Here is an 18,680-nt window from a genome sequence, read left to right as displayed (position 1 = left end):
ACCGTGACAGAAGATATGAAAGAAGAAGAAGAGACTCCTCAAGTGACCGTGAAGAAGATCATCCTCCTCAAAAGAAGTCAAGGGCTCCCAGGTATGAAAGTAATGTTGTAAATAAATCTGAATACATTCTTATTTCTACTCTTACTAGTTCTTCTCCACCAGATTCGTGGGATAGTTGGTTGGTTGATAGTGGGGCCACTCATCATTTCTCTGGTTACAAGGAAGTCCTCTCTAATCTGGTAGAGAGGGAGACTAAGCTAAAGATCATTCTTGGAGACAACTCCACTCATCCCGTGAAAGGCTTTGGGTCCGTCAAATTTCAGTTGAATTCTGGGGAATCAATTCTGTTGCATGATGTTATGTATGTACCGGGATTAATGAAGAATTTGGTATCTATATCTACATTGGAAGATAAAGGGATGAGGGTTGCCTTCATCAAAGGAAACGTTTTCACTTGGCCTACTTATTCACCTATGAGAGATGCATTCACATTAGGATCAAGATTTGAAGGACTCTATAGTCACTGGAAGACCTCTTCTAGCATTGGTTCATAATACCAATCATCTGAGCGAGTTATGGCACCGTAGGCTGGCTCATCTACACCATGATGCACTTCTGAACTTGAAGAAGTTAGCCTCAGGTATTCCTGATGTTCAAGCTCATCATGATGGAGTTTGTCCAGGTTGTGCAAGTGGAAAGAAAACAAGGGGACCATTTCCCTCTAGTAAGAACAAGACAAATGACATCCTCCATTTCATTCATTCTGATATATGGTATGATGCCTGTACATTATGTTGGTGGTCATCTCTACTACATCAACATTATCGACGACTTCTCAAGAAAGACATGGATATACTACCTTAAGCACAAGGATGAAGCCTTTGAAATATTCGAGGAATTCAAAGCTTTGATAAAAAATCAATTAGGAAAGAGAATCAAAGTCTTTAGGTGTGACAATGGAGGGGAATACATGTCAAAAGAATTCATAGCATTTTGCGAGAAATATGGGATCACGAAGGAAACGATTGTGCCATAGACTCCTGAACATAATGGTCTAGCTGAAAGGAAGAACAAGTCTATATTAGAAGCTTCCCCTGCTATGCTCCATGACCAAAAGGTGCCAAAGTTCCTTTGGGCCGAAGCTACATCTACTGCTGTATATGTTCAAAACAGGGTGCCTCATCAAGCGTTGGAAAACAAGACCCCTGAAGAAATATTCACAGGTATCAAGCCTGATATCAACCATCTTCGTGTATTTGGATGACCCATATATTTTCATGTGCCGAAGGACAAAAGGAACAAATTGGAAGCTACAGGAAGAAAAGGTACGTTTGTGGGTTATTGTGAAAATTCTAAAGCATATATTCCTGGTCAGGGGAAGGTCGAAATTAGTAGGGATGTAACATTTGATGAAGATGCAGCTCTTGGAAAAGCAAGAGATCTTCCTTCGCCTCCTCCCCCCAATAAAGAGAATGATGATTGAGATATTCTAGATGGCCCTTCAGTACTCAAATCTGATATTGATGATGATCCCATGGAGCCTATGGATCTGTTAGATCCGCCTCCAAGTGATCCTTCTACTAGGAAGAGACCACTTTGGCTTCGCAATACTTTACAGAATGCTGAAAGAAATGCTCCCATTCGTAGATCATTTAGAGAAAGGAAGTAACCATGCAGGAATTAGGGATATGTTGTAGCCATGAGCACTATGATTCAAGCCGAACCGTCCTCATTCGAAGAAGCTATAAAAGAACAAGTTTGGAAGGATGCTATGGCTGAGGAATATGAATCGATTGTGAAAAATGATGTATGGGATGTTGTACCTAGACCTAATGGGAAGTTTGTTGTGACTTCAAAATGGCTATTCAAGATCAAGCATGGAATGGATGGTAGCATTGAGAAATACAAAGCAAGGTTTGTAGCTCGAGGATTCTCTTAGAAAGAGGGAGAAGATTATGATGACATATTTTCTCTTGTGGCTCGATATACAACCATCTGTTCTATAGTTTCCCTTGCTGCAAGTCAGGGATGGACTCTTCATCAGATGGATGTAAAGACTGCATTCCTTCATGGCATGTTATAGGAAGAAGTATATGTTGAACAACCACAGGGATTTGAGGTGGAAGATTGAAAAACACATGTTTGCAGGTTGAAGAAGGCATTGTATGGTTTGAAGCAAGCTCCCTGAGCTTGGTATGAATGCATTGACAGTTACTTAGTGAAGCTGAGATTCACAAGAAGCAATGTTGATCCCAACCTCTACTTCAAGGTCATCCAAGGTATGCCATTGATTTTGGTTTTATATGTTGACAATCTATTCTTGATAGGTAGTGAGCCTCTGATGATCGAATGTAAGAGGAAGCTAGCCTCTGAGTTTGAGATGAAAGACCTTGGTCTCATGCACTACTTTTTGGGCCTTGAGGTGTGGCAAAAGCCTGGTGACAGTTTCCTTTCACAAAGATAATAGGTTGTAAAATTGCTGGAAAGATTTGGAATGACTGAATGCAAATCCATGGTTACACCGATGGAAATGAACTTCAAGAAGTTATGTGGATATGTTGCAGGACCAGCCTTGGAAAATCCATCCAAGTATAGACAACTGATTGGAGCTCTGATGTTCCTTGTGAGCACTTGTCTAGACATATGCTATGCAATAAACACACTAAGTCAATTCATGACCGAGCCCCTTCACGCACATTGGATAGTTGCACGACACATTGAGATATTTGCATGGGTCGATGACACTTGGCCTGAGATATTCTGCTGGAAATGTTCAACTTCATGGATACACTGATGTTGATTGGGCCGGAAATGTTATCGACAGGAAAAGTACATCTGGATGTTGTTTTAGCCTTGGATCTGCCATGATATCCTGGATGAGCAAGAAACAAAAGTCTGTAGCATTGAGCACCGCCGAAGCATAATACATTTCCGATAACATGGCTAGTTGCGAAGTAGTTTGGTTGAGAAATCTCTTTGGAGAGCTATTTGAGTAGGTCCTAGATACTACAGTGATATACTGCGACAACAAGAGTGGAATCCGTTTGGCAGAGAATCCTGTGTTCCATGACAAGTCCAAGCATATTGAAATTCGATATCACTTTATTCGAGACATGGTGCAGAGAGGAGCTATCAGGCTCCATCACATATCGACAGACGAACAGATTGCAGATATTCTCACCAAGGAATTACCAAAAAGAAAGTTCTTGGTTTTCAGAGAGCAGCTTGGACTGATGGATGTAGCCCCTCTGGATAAGGAGCAACGCTGATTGAGGACACTGAGCCAACTCTTCCTACCCTGTTTGAACTCCCAGGGTGAGGAATTGAGATAGAGGGCTCCTGGGGTTAATGGATCTCTGAATAATAGGGTACTCCCCTATCTGTTACCCATAGGGTTGAAGAATGCTTCTCTCCTATCCTTATAGGGTCGGAGAATGTTGCTCCCCTGTCTAGTCTTTGCAGAGTATACCCTAGTTGGCATCATACCCACAAGCAGGGCTTGTTGGTGGTACGCTCCTCGTTTGGCCAACGAGTTGAGAGTGTACTTGGGGTGTACAACCCAAGGCGATTATGATGTAGGTGTTCTACCACATGACTATTGAGAGTCATTGTTGGGAAGATCGGTAGGCAATAGGATTGGGTTGAGAATTACTCCCCTTTTGAGATTCCAGGTTGAGGGTAAGCTCCCTGATGAGATTCCAGGGTTGAGGATGTGCTCCCCTGTATGATGTGTTATCCTATTGCTCGGTATGGGTGGAAGCTATTGCTCCCTGATTCTTCTTCTTCTAGATCCGAGAAAGTTTCAACAGATAGAGTTGAGCAGAGACAGTCAAAGCATTACAACATGACAGGATGATGTGAAGATCAATTGACAAATATTGGCAGGTGGAATTCTTCCTAGTTGAGAGGGAGTGTTAATTTTGCAACTAGGGTCAAATTCCACATTGAACAACTCAGATGACCGAGATGATGCTTGCATTAAATTCCTCTTTTCGAGAGGACCAAAATCGACCTAAAGATCACCCAATTTGGTTAAGCGGAAGTTAAGTTTTGAATTATTTTATACATACATTCATTATGGAATGGGTCGGCCCTAACCACATGGGTAACTACTTGGGTTACCTTAACCCCAAGTAAAACCTCAGAAAAGCCTATAAATAGAAGCGACCTCAAGTTCATTTCATCACATTGATCAAGTCATTTTCTATTCTTTTTTTTTGTCTTGGCTTGGACAAGTTCCACAGAAGGAGTTCTCACAAGCGTCCAAAATCACAGGCGTGAGGTTCGCTCTGAGTTAGGGTTTTTTTGGGTTCCGGACGCTAGCACAGAACAAGGCATTTTAGTCCTTGGATGCTGACATAGAATGGACAAGAAAACTTCCAGAGAGCCCAGACGCTGGGAGACATGCTTATGAGAACGACCAAGGGTTCAGAAGCAGATTTGAACGTATCGGTCCCTGGACGCTCGCATAGAGTGGTCCTGAGAGCGCCCAGGCCATCCCGAACGCCCGCACAACAACTGTAAGGGAGCGTCCAAGTGTTTTTGGTGTGTTTTACCCCAGACACACGCAGAAAGTCTGCCTGAGAGCGTCCGAGCAGTCACAATTGCCCTCACACAGTATCTGAGAGAGTGGCCAGGGAGTTTCAGACGCACACAAACATTTTTGATGAGAGCGTCCAGGGTTCAGATCTAGGGTTTGACATCTTGGCTTTAGTTGACTTCAGTGATCTCGTGGATCTATGTTTCTCTCTGTTGATATATAGATCTGTAGATCTGATTTGTTAGTATCCGCTGCAAACATATGTATTGGGCTCATTGTACTCTCTGCTAAAATCTTTTTATGACGATCTATTAAAGAAGAAGATTTGAAAGGGTTTCCCCCTTATGGGGTTTTTCCCTGGTCTTGGACCAATTTGTTGTCTCTTATGGTTGTGCTATTGTCTTCTTTGTCACTACATACATTGTTCTTTCTTCAGTTACATTTATGATTGGTTATACTACTAATAATTGGATGCATTGTTAATAAAGAAGTAATTTGGGCTAAAGTAATTGATACAACGTAGAACAATTAGAAAATTTAACATAGGATTACCTTTCTGCTTGCGAGATATGAATTTTGAGACTTTAATATTGCAAAACTGCCAAGTATTTAGCCTTAAAACTTCAGATTAAGGTTTTAGGTCAATTTTGGGGCAAAAAAGGCCAAAACTTGGAGAAGAAGGTCAAGGGAAGCGAATTTGTGGGGATAAATGGGGTATGATGGAGAAAATGGCCAAAAAGGGCCAACTCTTTTCCAAGTGAGGCTAGCGTTTGTGAAATAAGGGTTTGGGGGCTAAGGCCAAGGGCCTAGGGCCTAAAGGCTCCACAAGGGAGCTGTAAGCCCTTAGAGGGTTGCGGCCAAGGAAGAGGAGGAGTGAGCGCCAAGGGAGGAGGGCCGAGAGGAGGAGGGGAGGCTGAGAAGGCTAGGAGAGGAAGATGCAAGGGGAAGAGGCCAAGAGGAGGGAAGCCGAGAGGAGGAGGGGCTAACGACAAGCCTAGGAGGGCTGAGGAGAAGAGGAGGAGGCAGACCGATGCCTCAAAACCCCACGACAAGGCCTAGAGAGGCCCTAAACCAAGACACAAAGGGCAGAAGGGGATACGTTGAGGCTAAGGAGGGCAGAATCGAGCTAGAACCCTTGAAAAGTTTGAAACCCTTGCTCCAAATTTTTTTATGCTTCAGCTCTTTGATTTTCTGAAAATTCTTCCGTGGGAACCCTGCAAAAAATTCCAAGAGATCAGATCATACCCTCAAAGACCTATATCTAGCTCTTCTTCCACTTAACTCCTTGATCTAATCTGCGAAAATGAAAATAGAGGCACCCAAACCCCAAATATATACAAAATAAATCTAAAACCCCAACCCAAGTTAGAAAAATAAATTACAATTACAATTTACAATTTTATTTACAAAATATACATGGGTTTTCAAATGGATTTTGAGAAAATAATTTTTATAATATTTTTTACTTGAAAGAATGGCTAAAACGCTTCAGAAAAATTAATGATCACTATAGCCCAAGCAAAGATTAAATCCACCATATAAAAACTAGAGATCCAAGCAAAGTAACCCTTGCCCACAGTCTGTGAACTTGGAGACCAAGGATCGAGTACCTGCAAACACTATGTATTATCTCAAAATAATAATCATAAAGCACCACATAGGAAGCCCATAGTCAATACATACCACAGATCAACGAAACAAGAACACCTCGAGTTGCACCCCAAAGTATTTTATTATGGTAGAAAAAATAGTTCCCAGCAGGACAATAGTTTACACAATGCTTCAACAACAATTCTAGCCAGAGATCAAGATGACTAGAGACTCAACTGACTCTAATTTATAGATAAATCCTCTAAATGGAAAAATAATAGCTAGTTTCTTTGATCCTTGTCAAAATAATCTTGGTTGTTGATAAACACTTCAAGATCTTTTAATCTTAGCCCTTGATTTTTTTAATTTTTGAGGAATTTTCGAATTTATCATTGAATTCCATTTTAATTAGCTCAAAATTAATTATTTTGTTTTAATTTCCTCAAAAAATTGACTTTGACTTAACCACCAAGATCCAAGGGTCCAAATTTTCTTGAAAAATACAATATTCCCTTGGTGGAGGACCTTTAAAAATTGACTCGTTTAAGACCCACGAATCTTTTCATTTGGATAATTTATTTACCTAAGACAATTTAACTTGACTCTAATTAATTAATTTTCTGGCATAGGATTTAATTTTATTTTGCACGAAAAATTGATTAATTTACACATGAGGGGATTATTTTCCAACCTTCTAATACATATGATTTTTCATTTAGAAGACTCAAAGAGGGAATACACATTCGTCTTAGACCCTCAAGACACATAACCCTCCTGCGACACAATATGTTCTAGTAAACCAAGTGATTTGTAATAGAATAATTTAGCCAATTAGCTTAAATTATTCCCAAACCACTTTTACATCGGACTCGACTAAAACACTAGGACTCACCTAATAATTCGATAATAAATTTCACCCTAGCTTTGGGGGTTTAAGCTGGAAGGGGAAATTCTTTTGATTAACCGTGTCGAAAAACACCGATAATTAGTGAGGTTAAAAAACCTCCTAGGATGGAATTCATCATCAAATTATAGGCTTACCTAGGTTAGACTCATGGTTTTACTAAGATCATTTACAATATATAACTTGCAGAATGGGATGACCATGACACATGGACTACTGATATGTGATTTGATCCTTGTTGAAAAAGTTGGTACTTCCGCTTCCTCGAAACGTTGACAATTTGAGTGCAACAGGTACATCCCTCAAATGACATGTGTCATGTGATATAATGATGGAATGGATTGGGGGCATCAGGGGAGGCTCCAAGCCACATGCCATGGTACAAGGGTAACAATAATGAGGGAAGCCCACACATTGATGTGTTAGTTTTTGTAGCATCGGATGTGTTCTAGCCTTGAAATTTTGTGGAGAGGCTAGAATACATCAAATCTCCAAAACCCAGAAATTGTTTTTAGAAATTCCACCTAGAAATGACTTAATTAGATTATTATTCAGTTTTTAAATATTTCCCAAGTCTAAACTTAGGGAATATGACTAATAAATTAGAATTAATTAAGTCAAGGTATGAATGTTCAAGAAACTCAAATGAATCGACTAAAAGTTAATCCTAGCCATCGATTAAGGTCTAATCTTGGTCGTTGAAGTTTCAACAGAGGATTATAATAAGAAGTCAATGGGGCTTGGAGAAATAACTTGTGCAGTTTGATTTCATGAGCAGATCAATTTCCTAAGTAGCAGGATTCAGTTGCCGGAAAGAGAACCAGAGAAATCGAAGTAGTGAGAGAGGGGTAGAGACAATGAGGTTGGAGGAGGCATTCCAGATCGAGCAAGTGCAGTTGCAGAGAAAGTGTTGGTATCATCCTAAGACCCTTTTTCCTTCCCAAAAACATATCATTTATCCATACATTTTCATCATATATCCCTCAAAATCCTTGAATATTGATTATTAATTGTTTTATAGTTATTAAATTGCATAGAAATTAATTTAGGGGTTTTATGTTCCAGAATTAGAGGTTTTTGATGACATGATTACAAGAAGTACCCACATCCTGTAATGAGCTTACCGTTTGACATGTGGCGCAACAGATGAGCCAGAACGAAAGGCATGGGCGAAAAGCAGAATGTCCAAGCATGGACAAACACCTCTCACCCAGCCAAATCGAGCCTCCTATGCATGCGGTCAACTTAAGTCAAAGCAGGGCACTCTGACAGGCAAAAGCAGAAACAACATCGTTCCATTTTTCATTTTAGTCTTTTTTGATTTTTGAAACACTTGGCATGGAAACATTTTGAAAAGGCTATGTAATAAACGCGGCAAAAACACTATGTACATTCATTGTATCGATGACATGGCTGTGCGTACGCATATGTAAATACAGTCAGGGTTATGTTTAGAGTTTAGTTGTTGAATTGTTGAATCGTATTTCTCAGAACAGAGTTTTTAAGTTAATACACAGACCTATTTATAGTCACGACCGTGTGTATTCTTCTTGCGTGATTTGATAGCTGATTAGTTGTAACCAGTATACCCTTAGGCGCGGACGGGCCCTGCGTTCTTCGACTGGTATACTGTTCACTTGTTTTGTTACATTCCAGTTATCACATGTTCGCACAGTATTCACATAGCTTTTGATTTATATCGCATATGGTTTGCATCACAGTATTCACATAGCTTTCGATTTATATCACATGGTTTGCATCACAGTTTCGATTTACATAGCTGTTGATTCGCATAGCATACGGGTTGCATAACATTTATATAAGCTTTCGATTCCTACAGCCTTTGAATTTCATTACATAGATATGGTGTGCGCTTATGAACGGTTTATGGTTATGTTGAATGGTCAGCACTAGGATCTGGAAGGGAGTCTTGTAAGGGATTCGATCCCTGTGTGATTCATAGAGACATTATCTCATAAACTCTGTTTTGCTTTACAGTTCATTCATGCTTTCTTTATATAGTTTGATAGTGTAAATATCTTGCATGTTGTGTGTGGTTACCAAGCAAGGGTTTTCTGAGTGATACCTCTGTAAGGAGGTTAGAATCATTGCCACAGTCATATACAATACTTAGGTTCATGATTTGATTTGATAGATGCATCTCATAACAAGCACTATAATCAAGCATATCAGTAGGGTAATCTAGGTGTGTGAATGATAGGCTACATATTCCGGTCTTCCGTAAAGAAGCATTGTATCCTACATCCTACTTACTTGGCCAGAGATTCTTTATGTCTATATATTTTAGACCACGCCTCTAAGCTTACGCACCTCGGTCGATATTAAATATAGAGTCCAGTCTAGTACCCTAGCTGGAACCACTACAGAAAGGTAGAGATTTCTCCAGGGAGCAGCGCAGAGGCTTCAGTGAGCAAGTTCGATTTTGCTGGGGTGAAGTTGGATTTCAATTCCAGAGGCCACAAAGTATTTCCAAAGTGTCGGAGGACCAGTTTCCCAGCCAATAGAAGGCAGGATGACCTGAACTTCAGTTGTTCAGGGTAGAGTGTGTAGCAGATTGCACTGGAGTGACGCAGTAGATGCGCAAAGCTAGGAGGACAACTTGATTTTCAGAGAGCTGTCGAGTGCCGGGATTGCTCGGAGTGAGGGTAATTTCCCTCAAGATATTTTTGCCAGCATTTTCTCTACACGATTGCTAGTATTCGGCATCCAGATTATTGTACTCAGATTTCACTGTTGCTTAATAATAAAACCCTCAATTGCTGCACTGGTTTTCCCAAGTTGGGTTTTTCGGGGACATTGGTCCAAAAATAACTGTTATTTTATGTGTGTGTGCTAGTATTTCTTCCAACGTTTATTTCTTCTACAGTTTTATTTGTGTAGGTTGCAGTGTGATTGATTCAGTATTTTCTATATCTCACAGTAAATAAATTGTTAAGAATTAATTTAACAATTAGGAGAATTATTTCCAGTTGCTACAATAGGATTCGAGTTTCTGAATTTTCACATGGTATCAGAGCACAAATGATCAGCCAAAGTGCTCAATAGTGAAGAGGGAGTTTCGCTATTCATTGATGTGAAAATTCCTAGATCTAACAATCTCAGGAATCCTACTGCAAGCAACTGAATCTACTTCACCTAGATTGTAAATTACATTACAAGTTTATTTCAGATTTCTTCTTGAAACATTGAAGTAAATTACTGAAGCAGCCTACACCAAATTAAATATGATTCTGAAACATAGAAACTGAGCAAGGAAAATAGAAACACATAGGACACAATTATTTTTGGACAATAGTCCCCGGAAAAAGCCAATGCGGGAAAACCAGTGCAACAACTTTGAGGGTTTATTATTTTTAAGTAGTAGAAAATTCTGAATACATCACTGAATACCTCACAGGGTTATTCAGTTACAGAGAGAAATATTGGCAGAAGCTTTGTGAGTTTACCTCACATAATCACTGAGAAAAAGTCCCGGTTGTTTCGGCTGCTGGATGAGGTGCCCCTGGCAGGCTCTGTGCTATCACTGCGCTGCCTCTATGCTGTCCTAGCATCAACCCTCTCAGGCACTGCATCACCCAACTGGGGAATTGATCAGTAGCCTAGAGTCACTTCTCTTAGCCTCCCGGTCTCACACCTCGACTTCCGACTGCTGAAACTGACCCTTTGCTCTGACTTTCGACTTTCTCTCTCTCCCTCTGCGTTGCTTCTGCGTGGCCCTTCTGGCCCTGCGTTAAGGCTACTGGATCACTCTCTACCTCTCTTTGTTGATGATTCTCCGGCTGAGAATCTCTATCTCTCCTGAAGCTGCTATCCTTGCCCCTCTGCTGCAAGAAATCTCCTCAATCGATTTTCCTGCTGAGAACTTCTCACTTCAGAAAATCGATTTCCTCAATCTCTTTGTGTCTTCCAAAGGACCCTCAAGCCCCTTCTTATATCTTCTTGTTGGACAACCAACGAACTAGATTAAATCATAATCAAAGGCTCAGATCGTTTTGGCTTGATCTGTCTTTTTCTAGAAGTTTCACCCCTGATTAGATTAATACCCATTAATATTTTAATTTTCCTAAGTTTAGACTTAATTAATTCTGATTAATTTGTCATATTCCCTAAGTTTAGACTTAGGAAATATTTAAAAACAGACTAATAGTCTAATTAAGTCATTTCTAGGTGGAATTTCCAGAAACGATTTCTGGTTTTTGGAGATCTCATGTATTCTAGCCTCTCCGATCTCATGTATTCTAGCTGGTTTTTGTGGAGAGGCTAGAATACATGAGATCGGAGAGGCTAGAATACATGAGATCTCCAAAAACTAGAAATCGTTTCTGGAAATTCCACCTAGAAATGACTTAATTAGACTATTAGTCTGTTTTTAAATATTTCCTAAGTCTAAACTTAGGGAATATGACTAATTAATCAGAATTAATTAAGTCAAGGTGTGAATGTTCTAGAAACTCACACGGATCGACTTCAAGTTAATCCTAGCCATCGATTAAGATCTAATCTTGGTTGTTGAAGTATCAACAAAGGATTATAAGAAGTCGATGGGGCTTGGAGAAATAACTTGTGCAGTTCGATTTCATGAGCAAATCGATTTCCTGAGTAGCAACATTCAGTTGCCGGAAAGAGAGCCAGAGAAATCAAAGCAGTGAGAGAGGGGCAAAGACAGTGAGGCTGCAGGAGACATTCTGGATCCAATGAGTGCAATTGCAGAGAAATGTAGAGATTTCTCCAGGGAGCAATGCAGAGGTAGCGCAGAGGCTTCCGTGAGCAAGTTTGATTTTTCTGGGGTGAAGCTGGATTTCAGTTCCAGAGGTTAGAAAGTATTTCCAGATTCTCGCAGGACAAGTTTCCAAGTTAGCAAAAGGTAGGACAGCTTGATCTTCAGTTGTTTAGGGTAGAGTGTGTAGAAAACTGCGTTGGAGTGACGCAATAGCTGCGCAGAGCTAGGAGGATGACTTGATTTTCAGAGAGATGTCGAGTGTCGAGATTGCTTGGAGTGAGGGTAATTTCCCTCAAGATATTTGTGCCAGTATTTTCTCTGCAGGATTGCTAGTATTCGACATCCATGTTATTGTACTCAGATTTCACTGTTGCTTAATAATAAAACCCTCAATTGCTACATTGGTTTTCCCGAGTTGGGTTTTTCTGGGGACATTGGTCCAAAAATAACTGTGTTATTTTATGTGTGTGCTAGTATTTCTTCCGCAGTTTTATTTGTGTAGGTTGCAGTGTGATTGATTCAGTATTTGCTGTAGCTCACAGTGAATAAATTGTTAAGAATTAATTTAACAATTAGGAGAATTATTTCCAGTTGCTGCAATAGGATTCGGGTTTCCGAATTTTCACAGGGTCTATAGATGGAGGGAGCAATCGTGGTACATGAATTACCCCAACCTTTGTTCGTTTCCACCCTTCTTCATATGCCTTTTGCCTTTTATTGATTTTCCTTTTTATAACTGCTCGGGGCTCTAGGAAATGAGAGGATGATGTGTAAGATATAATAGTGATTATCCACTTAGGGTTGGGCATTTCATTGCCCATCAGGGGTTGGGGCAAATATGGGTTCCTTAATGGTGCAGGGGCTCATGTAGGGGCCCCAGGAACTAGGGTGATGGCCATAATGATAGGGGGTAGAGCTCATTTTGGCTTTTTCCCACGTGCTAAATTTGTATGTCCCGACCATCTTTTGCATTTTGCGGTACAATTCCTATTAAGAGTGGCCAAATTATGCATTTTACTTTCTTTTTAGCTGCATCAACCTTTGGGGCATCATTCTAGGTTCGACCCAAGGTGTGGACAAGGGGAGGTGGAGGCTAACTCCTTGTGGATCCAAATGGGAAATATGTGGAAAGGGGCTATAATGAGCGAAGGGGAGTGAGGTATGTGGTGTCGAGAAGCGGGACCACGCATCCAAAATCAGGGTTTCCCATGTAGTGCCACTCCTAAAGCTAGTGGCCAATAAAGGAGATCTCACGAGACTAGGATACAAGACTAACCACCAAATTGGACAAGGGGACAAGAGTACAAACCAAGCCCATTCTTTTCGCTGAATCCCCCCACTAATCCATGTCCACATGTGTCCATAATAAGTAAGCAAAAATACCCAATTACATAAATGAAAAGCCATACCTTTAGGATTGGAAGGCCCACCTTCAAACATACGATCATGACAGAATGGGTGAGGGCACATAATGGCTAGCTCACGTGGCGGAGATGGTCGCACATCGAGCTATCTGGGGCTGCAAGGGGCTATTGACTGCCAAATGAAGACAATCTAGGAGAAAAATTTCTCCTATGGGTGTCACCCACTGTTGGTGGATAACACAAACCTTTGACATAGTCCTATGATTTGACTAGGGGGGCAGATCACATTCCTGTTTAATCTCTTGTGAAACATCTTTAATACAAGTTAGTCATATTCATTGACAAGGCTATTTAGTGATCATTTCTTCTAGCTGAAGTCTAAGAACATTTTATTCCAAATGAAATCTTTGTAAGCAAAGTTAGTGATGATACATACCTTATATTGCAAGCATCAGACTTTAGAGCTTTGGAAGGCGTACTTATAGCTTTGCTTGGCCTTTGGTAACCAGAAGCATGAGTTACATGAAACTTGCCATTTATAAAACATCAATCATTCTTCTTAGACAATATGTATTGTATGACATAGCCATATTAGATCTTCAAGGTGAATTGGGCATGAGGTTCATCAAAAGACATTAGTCCTATCAAGGATTGAAAGTAGACCTCATGCACAAAGGATCACTTTGTTGGCTTATCTTTAGACAAAGATATTTTCAAACTCCTTTGGGTAGCTTTTTCCAAAGTGACACTAGCTCAACTTCTCAAGAAAACAAGGGACTCAACCTCTTCAATTTGACCTCCTACAAACTTATTTAGTGTGTAAGGTATTTCGGATTTCTGAGGCTGTGTCTAAGGATTTTTGTTCTATTGAGATCATCCTGAGGCCCTCTCGGCGCTTTGCAACTAGATGGGGGTTTCTTTTCGGACTACTAGTAGTAAGACCGAGGCATAGGATTTTGGACTTCTTTATAATCTTGACCAAAAGCACGAACATATCTCTAGTATATACTTTGCTCTTCTTGCAATCTATGCTATTAAAATTAGGACTCCTTTCATCATTGACTTGGTAGAAAAGGGTGAAGATTTTCTTTAGACCAGGAGGTAGATCTTGGCCTTCTTTTGTGATGTGCTTCTTGACTAATAAGTTTAGAATAGAGCAAGCCCTAGAGGATAGCTTAAACGCTGATTCTTCTTCTTCAAGGATGCTCTTATACCATAGTTGTGATACCATGTTGATTTTGGCATAGGTCTTCTAGTTGGTAGTTACTTCTAATGATATTCATTTTACATTCTTCATGTTAACATTAACCATTAAGCAATTACGCAAAATATTTTCAACAATAGACAGTAGGATCATAATGAGATAGCCAAACAAGAATACAAACATTTACCTTGGGAAAAACCACATGGGGGAAAAACCCAACAACCTTTTCCATAGAGAAATTGCTCAATTCAACAAGAGATACACCTAGATATTCTAGTCAATCACAAGGTCAAACTAACAAGCAAAGTAGAATTGGTCAAACTTGGTCCAACTCCCTCCGAGTTAAGTCAAACATCTTCCTAAGAGACTCGGTATGGTCTACTCTGCTAGGGCCGAATTTCGGCCTTCTCCTGCAGTGAAAGAACTCATCTTCGATTTTCCTCAGAGATCAGCGTCTTTCCTTCCTTAGATCTCAACCTCCTGCCTCAGAGCTCAACTTCCTTCCTCAGTTCGGTCTACCTTACCTCAGTCTTCCTTAGAGAATAGGACTCGGTCTACCTTAGAGAATAAGCTTGCATGAACAAAAGAGTGATATGAAGTTGTGTGTACAAATGATGGAGGAGTGTCTTTATATGGTATTTTGGATGGACAAATGGGTGCCTTTTTGATTGGGACGACTTGACTAGGAGGAGGGCTAACTTGGTTTGTTAGGAGCAAAAAATTCAATTTCCAAAAATTCAAATTTTTCTCTTTTGTAAAGGACATGAAGAACATGCCTTAAATTTCCTCTTTTGACAATAGCATGAAGAATGTGCTTTGTATTTATAACTACAAATACATCAAGGGATAAAATATTAATTATGAAGACTGGCCATAGCTACAAAAATTCAACAAGAGACTCAAATTATAGTGCTTAATATGATTTTTTGGCTCTTCTAGCATGGGTTGAAAGAGGTAGCAAATCTCTGGGCATTACCTGGATGCATCTTTTTGTAACTCTAGTTTTTTAAAAAGAAACTTAACTATGGTTATATCATATTGCATTACATCCATTAATTGACAAATTCTCAACTAATGCAATTTCATCCATGTGAGACGACTTAATAAGGTTCTCATGCAAAACTTGCAAGAATAAAAAAATTATGCAATTGTGGTTACAGATTATAATGCCTAATCAAAATGAATAGAACCCTTAAAATTTGGAAAAAATAAAGGTCAATTGAATCCTTTACTAAGCAAAAATAAGCTTTGTACTATTGAAGTATAATTACCTTGTTATTCATCATTGTAGAGTTTGATGCAAACCATGTGTTTTGAGACTCTGATTGGCAATGCACGAAGCATGAATTAATAAACATGCCCCCTGTTTCAGAGCACTTAAAGTTTTCCAATGCATTAAGCATCTCCATCCTATAACCTGTTCATAAAATGAAGAAACAAGTTACTTGACATTGATACATCAATATTTAAGCGAATAGATATCAAACATTATAGTTTTTCATTGCTAGTATTATTCACAGGATTAGGGTTACAAAATTGAACAACTATTTTAATAGATTTTAATTTTTGAGAATTATACTTGGAATTGAAGTTTGAAGCCACGATATGAAATCTTTATAAATCAACAACACATATTTTCCCAAGTGAAACACAACATTTTACATTAGAATGGATTATACAATATATGTCACACTTGCATTTAACATGCGTTTAGATTCAACAAAACACAAACTCATCTATTAATGTGCATATATTCATAAAAAAGATGACTAGAAACAAGATGTTTATAACAACATTTGACAATTGTCATACAAAAGAACGACAACTAAAACAAAACTTTATAATAGTTAAAGAAAGTACAAACCATCTATGAAGATTAATTAAAATATCCATGTTTTCAATGTGGAGTGAAACATCCAATTGAATGGAGTGAATATAACAATGAGGGTTCTGTACTATGTAACCCAATACGAAATATGGCTCAATCCAACTACTAACTTCTAAACATTTATGCTAGTAATAAAAAACATAAGCACGCCAAATTATGGTTAATAAAGGAGACCATCGTTTGATAATAATAAGGATCACATTTGAAAGGAAAGGAGATTGATTTACTATTAGATGAAAGCATTAGTTTTAGAAATCTCAACAAGATAAAAGACTGGGGATAATTTATAAGACCAATGCCTAACAAGTGATCTACAAAAGCTTAAACTTTGTACTTATAAAATGTAAGTTTGTACTTGTTACCCCTCATATTAGTAGGGGTACAAACATTTTTTTACTTTGTAATATCACAATTATAAGCCTAACGTTGTAAGTCAAAAGCCTTGTAAAAACCATGTGAGTCTTTGTATGTACGTGTCTTAGGCCTTGTGATTTTCGGCCATAGTTGGTCCTTTACAGTTATGTCCCTAGTTGCTTTCGTCCTTGATAGGATTGCATTGGGACTCATGGTCTATAGAAGCCTTAGTTATGTAGGGGTGATCACTAGTGTATGGGCTAGTCTAGACTCCAACCACATCAAGGTGCACCTATATCTTACAACATGGTTATGTGAGTCATTTAGTCTGTAGGTGGCACTGGCCTTGGTGCGATATTCCTTAGACAATTCTCAACATGGTAGTCTCACAAATTTAGCAGTTCACATTTCCCAATGAATGTGGTTTTGAAATTCAAAAAGTTAACTCAAAATGTTCAGCAAAAAATATAGATGACATGCCATGTTGAATTTTTTCCAAAATATGAACGCATCATCAAGAAAATGACAGTAAAAGGTAGCCCAATAGTATGTGAGACTTTCAAGCAACTTAACAAGGGTAGATTTTGTTGAAATTTTTCCTGCATTACATCAAAATTGGTCAACAAGATGAGGAACAATACCTAGGTGGGAGTTTCTCCAAATTTTCTAGGGCATTGGAGATCCCTCTCTAGTGTTAATTTTCCAGTGTTCTATGCTTAGCACAATCACTTACAACGATTCTTCTTCAATTAACAATCACTTTATCCAATAAATTCGATCTTCCAATGACAGTAAACAATTATAGATAGAACAATAATCCAAATCCACAATAGAAGACAGCCAAGAACAAGAATAAGAAAGACACAAGATTTGGTCAAAGACCAGGGAAAAGCCCCACAATGGGGAAAACCCTTTCCAAATTCTTCTTCTATTAGATTGTCATCCAATGTTCAGTAGAGAGATACAATGTTCAAGTTCATCAACAAAGATTCAAAGCTCAATAGATTTGACTATCCAAACCAACCAATCAATATCTAGTCAAAGATGAGCCAACAAGTCGAATTTGATGCAAAGTCAAAGTCTGCAAATTTGGTCAAAGTCAACAACAGTAGCAACACCCCTAATCAATCAACGATCAACGGTTAACAATCATCCAAACAGTTCGATCAAAGTAGCAGCAAATTCAGCCTTCCAAGATTGGTAAAACCAAGTCAAACAATCAACAAAACTCCCATAGAAATCGGTCAAAGTCAACTCATTGACCTGCAGAAACCCTAGCCCATAATCTAAATTCAGCATTGGTCAAAATTCTTAGAAAATCTCAGTAAAATTAATAGTCAACTTGACCTCCCAAACAAATCAGAAATTCGGTCAAACAAAGTCAAAATCTGCATGGTCAATACTGGTCAAAACAATCTGAAACAAAAGTCAAACTCAGTCAACAGATTCTCCCTCTCTCTCATTCGCACGTGTGGCCTTGGACCTGCAATTTCAAAGATATACAAACCATCCAAGAGAAGAATGTGATGTGTGATGATGCTCCAAAGTGATGTGACATGTAGTTTATTTATATGTGGTGGAGGAAGCCCAATTTGTCCTTTAGGCTGACCTATACTTTTGTGCACATGTGAGTTTCACATCAAAAATAATGTTTTTCCTTAACCAAATTAAATTCTTCCAAGGGTTAGTAGGGACTTATATGGATGAAGAAGGCTTCCTAATGGAGGGAATTTCTCCCTAAGATGTCAAATTTCAATATCTAGGAATGATGATATGGTACATATGGGTCAACCGACCTAGCGTAATAGGGCATGCAATACGTAAAAATTATGTAAAAACTGCAACATTTAACGTGAATTTGTTTGTCGGAATGGAGGAATGGAAGGATTGTGACGAGTGACAACGGATTCGAGAAGAATGGTTACTCAGAGAGTTGAGGGCTGATTATGGTTAATAGTGGAGAGTTACATGACGAATCACAACGGAGAAGGGGTGCAGTGTTGAGCAACAAACAGGGGGAACAATTGAACGAAAGAGTTGGATAGGAAAAACGATCATTGGAGAAGTGGAACAACGATGAGGGTAAGGACAACGT

General features: G+C 39.1%; 1 protein-coding gene across 2 annotated transcripts in view; it reads right to left on the bottom strand.

The window, feature by feature from the left end:
• Nucleotides 1–18,680, bottom strand: part of LOC149150238 (pectin acetylesterase 12-like) — a 472,224-nt gene that overhangs the window by 83,810 nt on the left and 369,734 nt on the right. For both annotated transcript variants that reach the window (XM_089445272.1, XM_089445271.1), the window contains one exon: nucleotides 15,615–15,760. In XM_089445272.1, coding sequence (XP_089301398.1) covers nucleotides 15,615–15,760 — 146 coding nt within the window. The remainder of the gene's footprint in view (nucleotides 1–15,614; nucleotides 15,761–18,680) is intronic.

The sequence above is a fragment of the Pinus tabuliformis genome, chromosome 9, assembly GCF_031772625.1.
Source record: "Pinus tabuliformis cultivar Carrire ecotype Pingquan chromosome 9, CPIR1, whole genome shotgun sequence".
In the NCBI taxonomy this organism is placed as follows: domain Eukaryota; kingdom Viridiplantae; phylum Streptophyta; class Pinopsida; order Pinales; family Pinaceae; genus Pinus; species Pinus tabuliformis.
The sequence above is the reverse complement of the archived record's forward strand: the minus strand, read 5'-3'. Positions and strand labels throughout refer to the sequence as shown.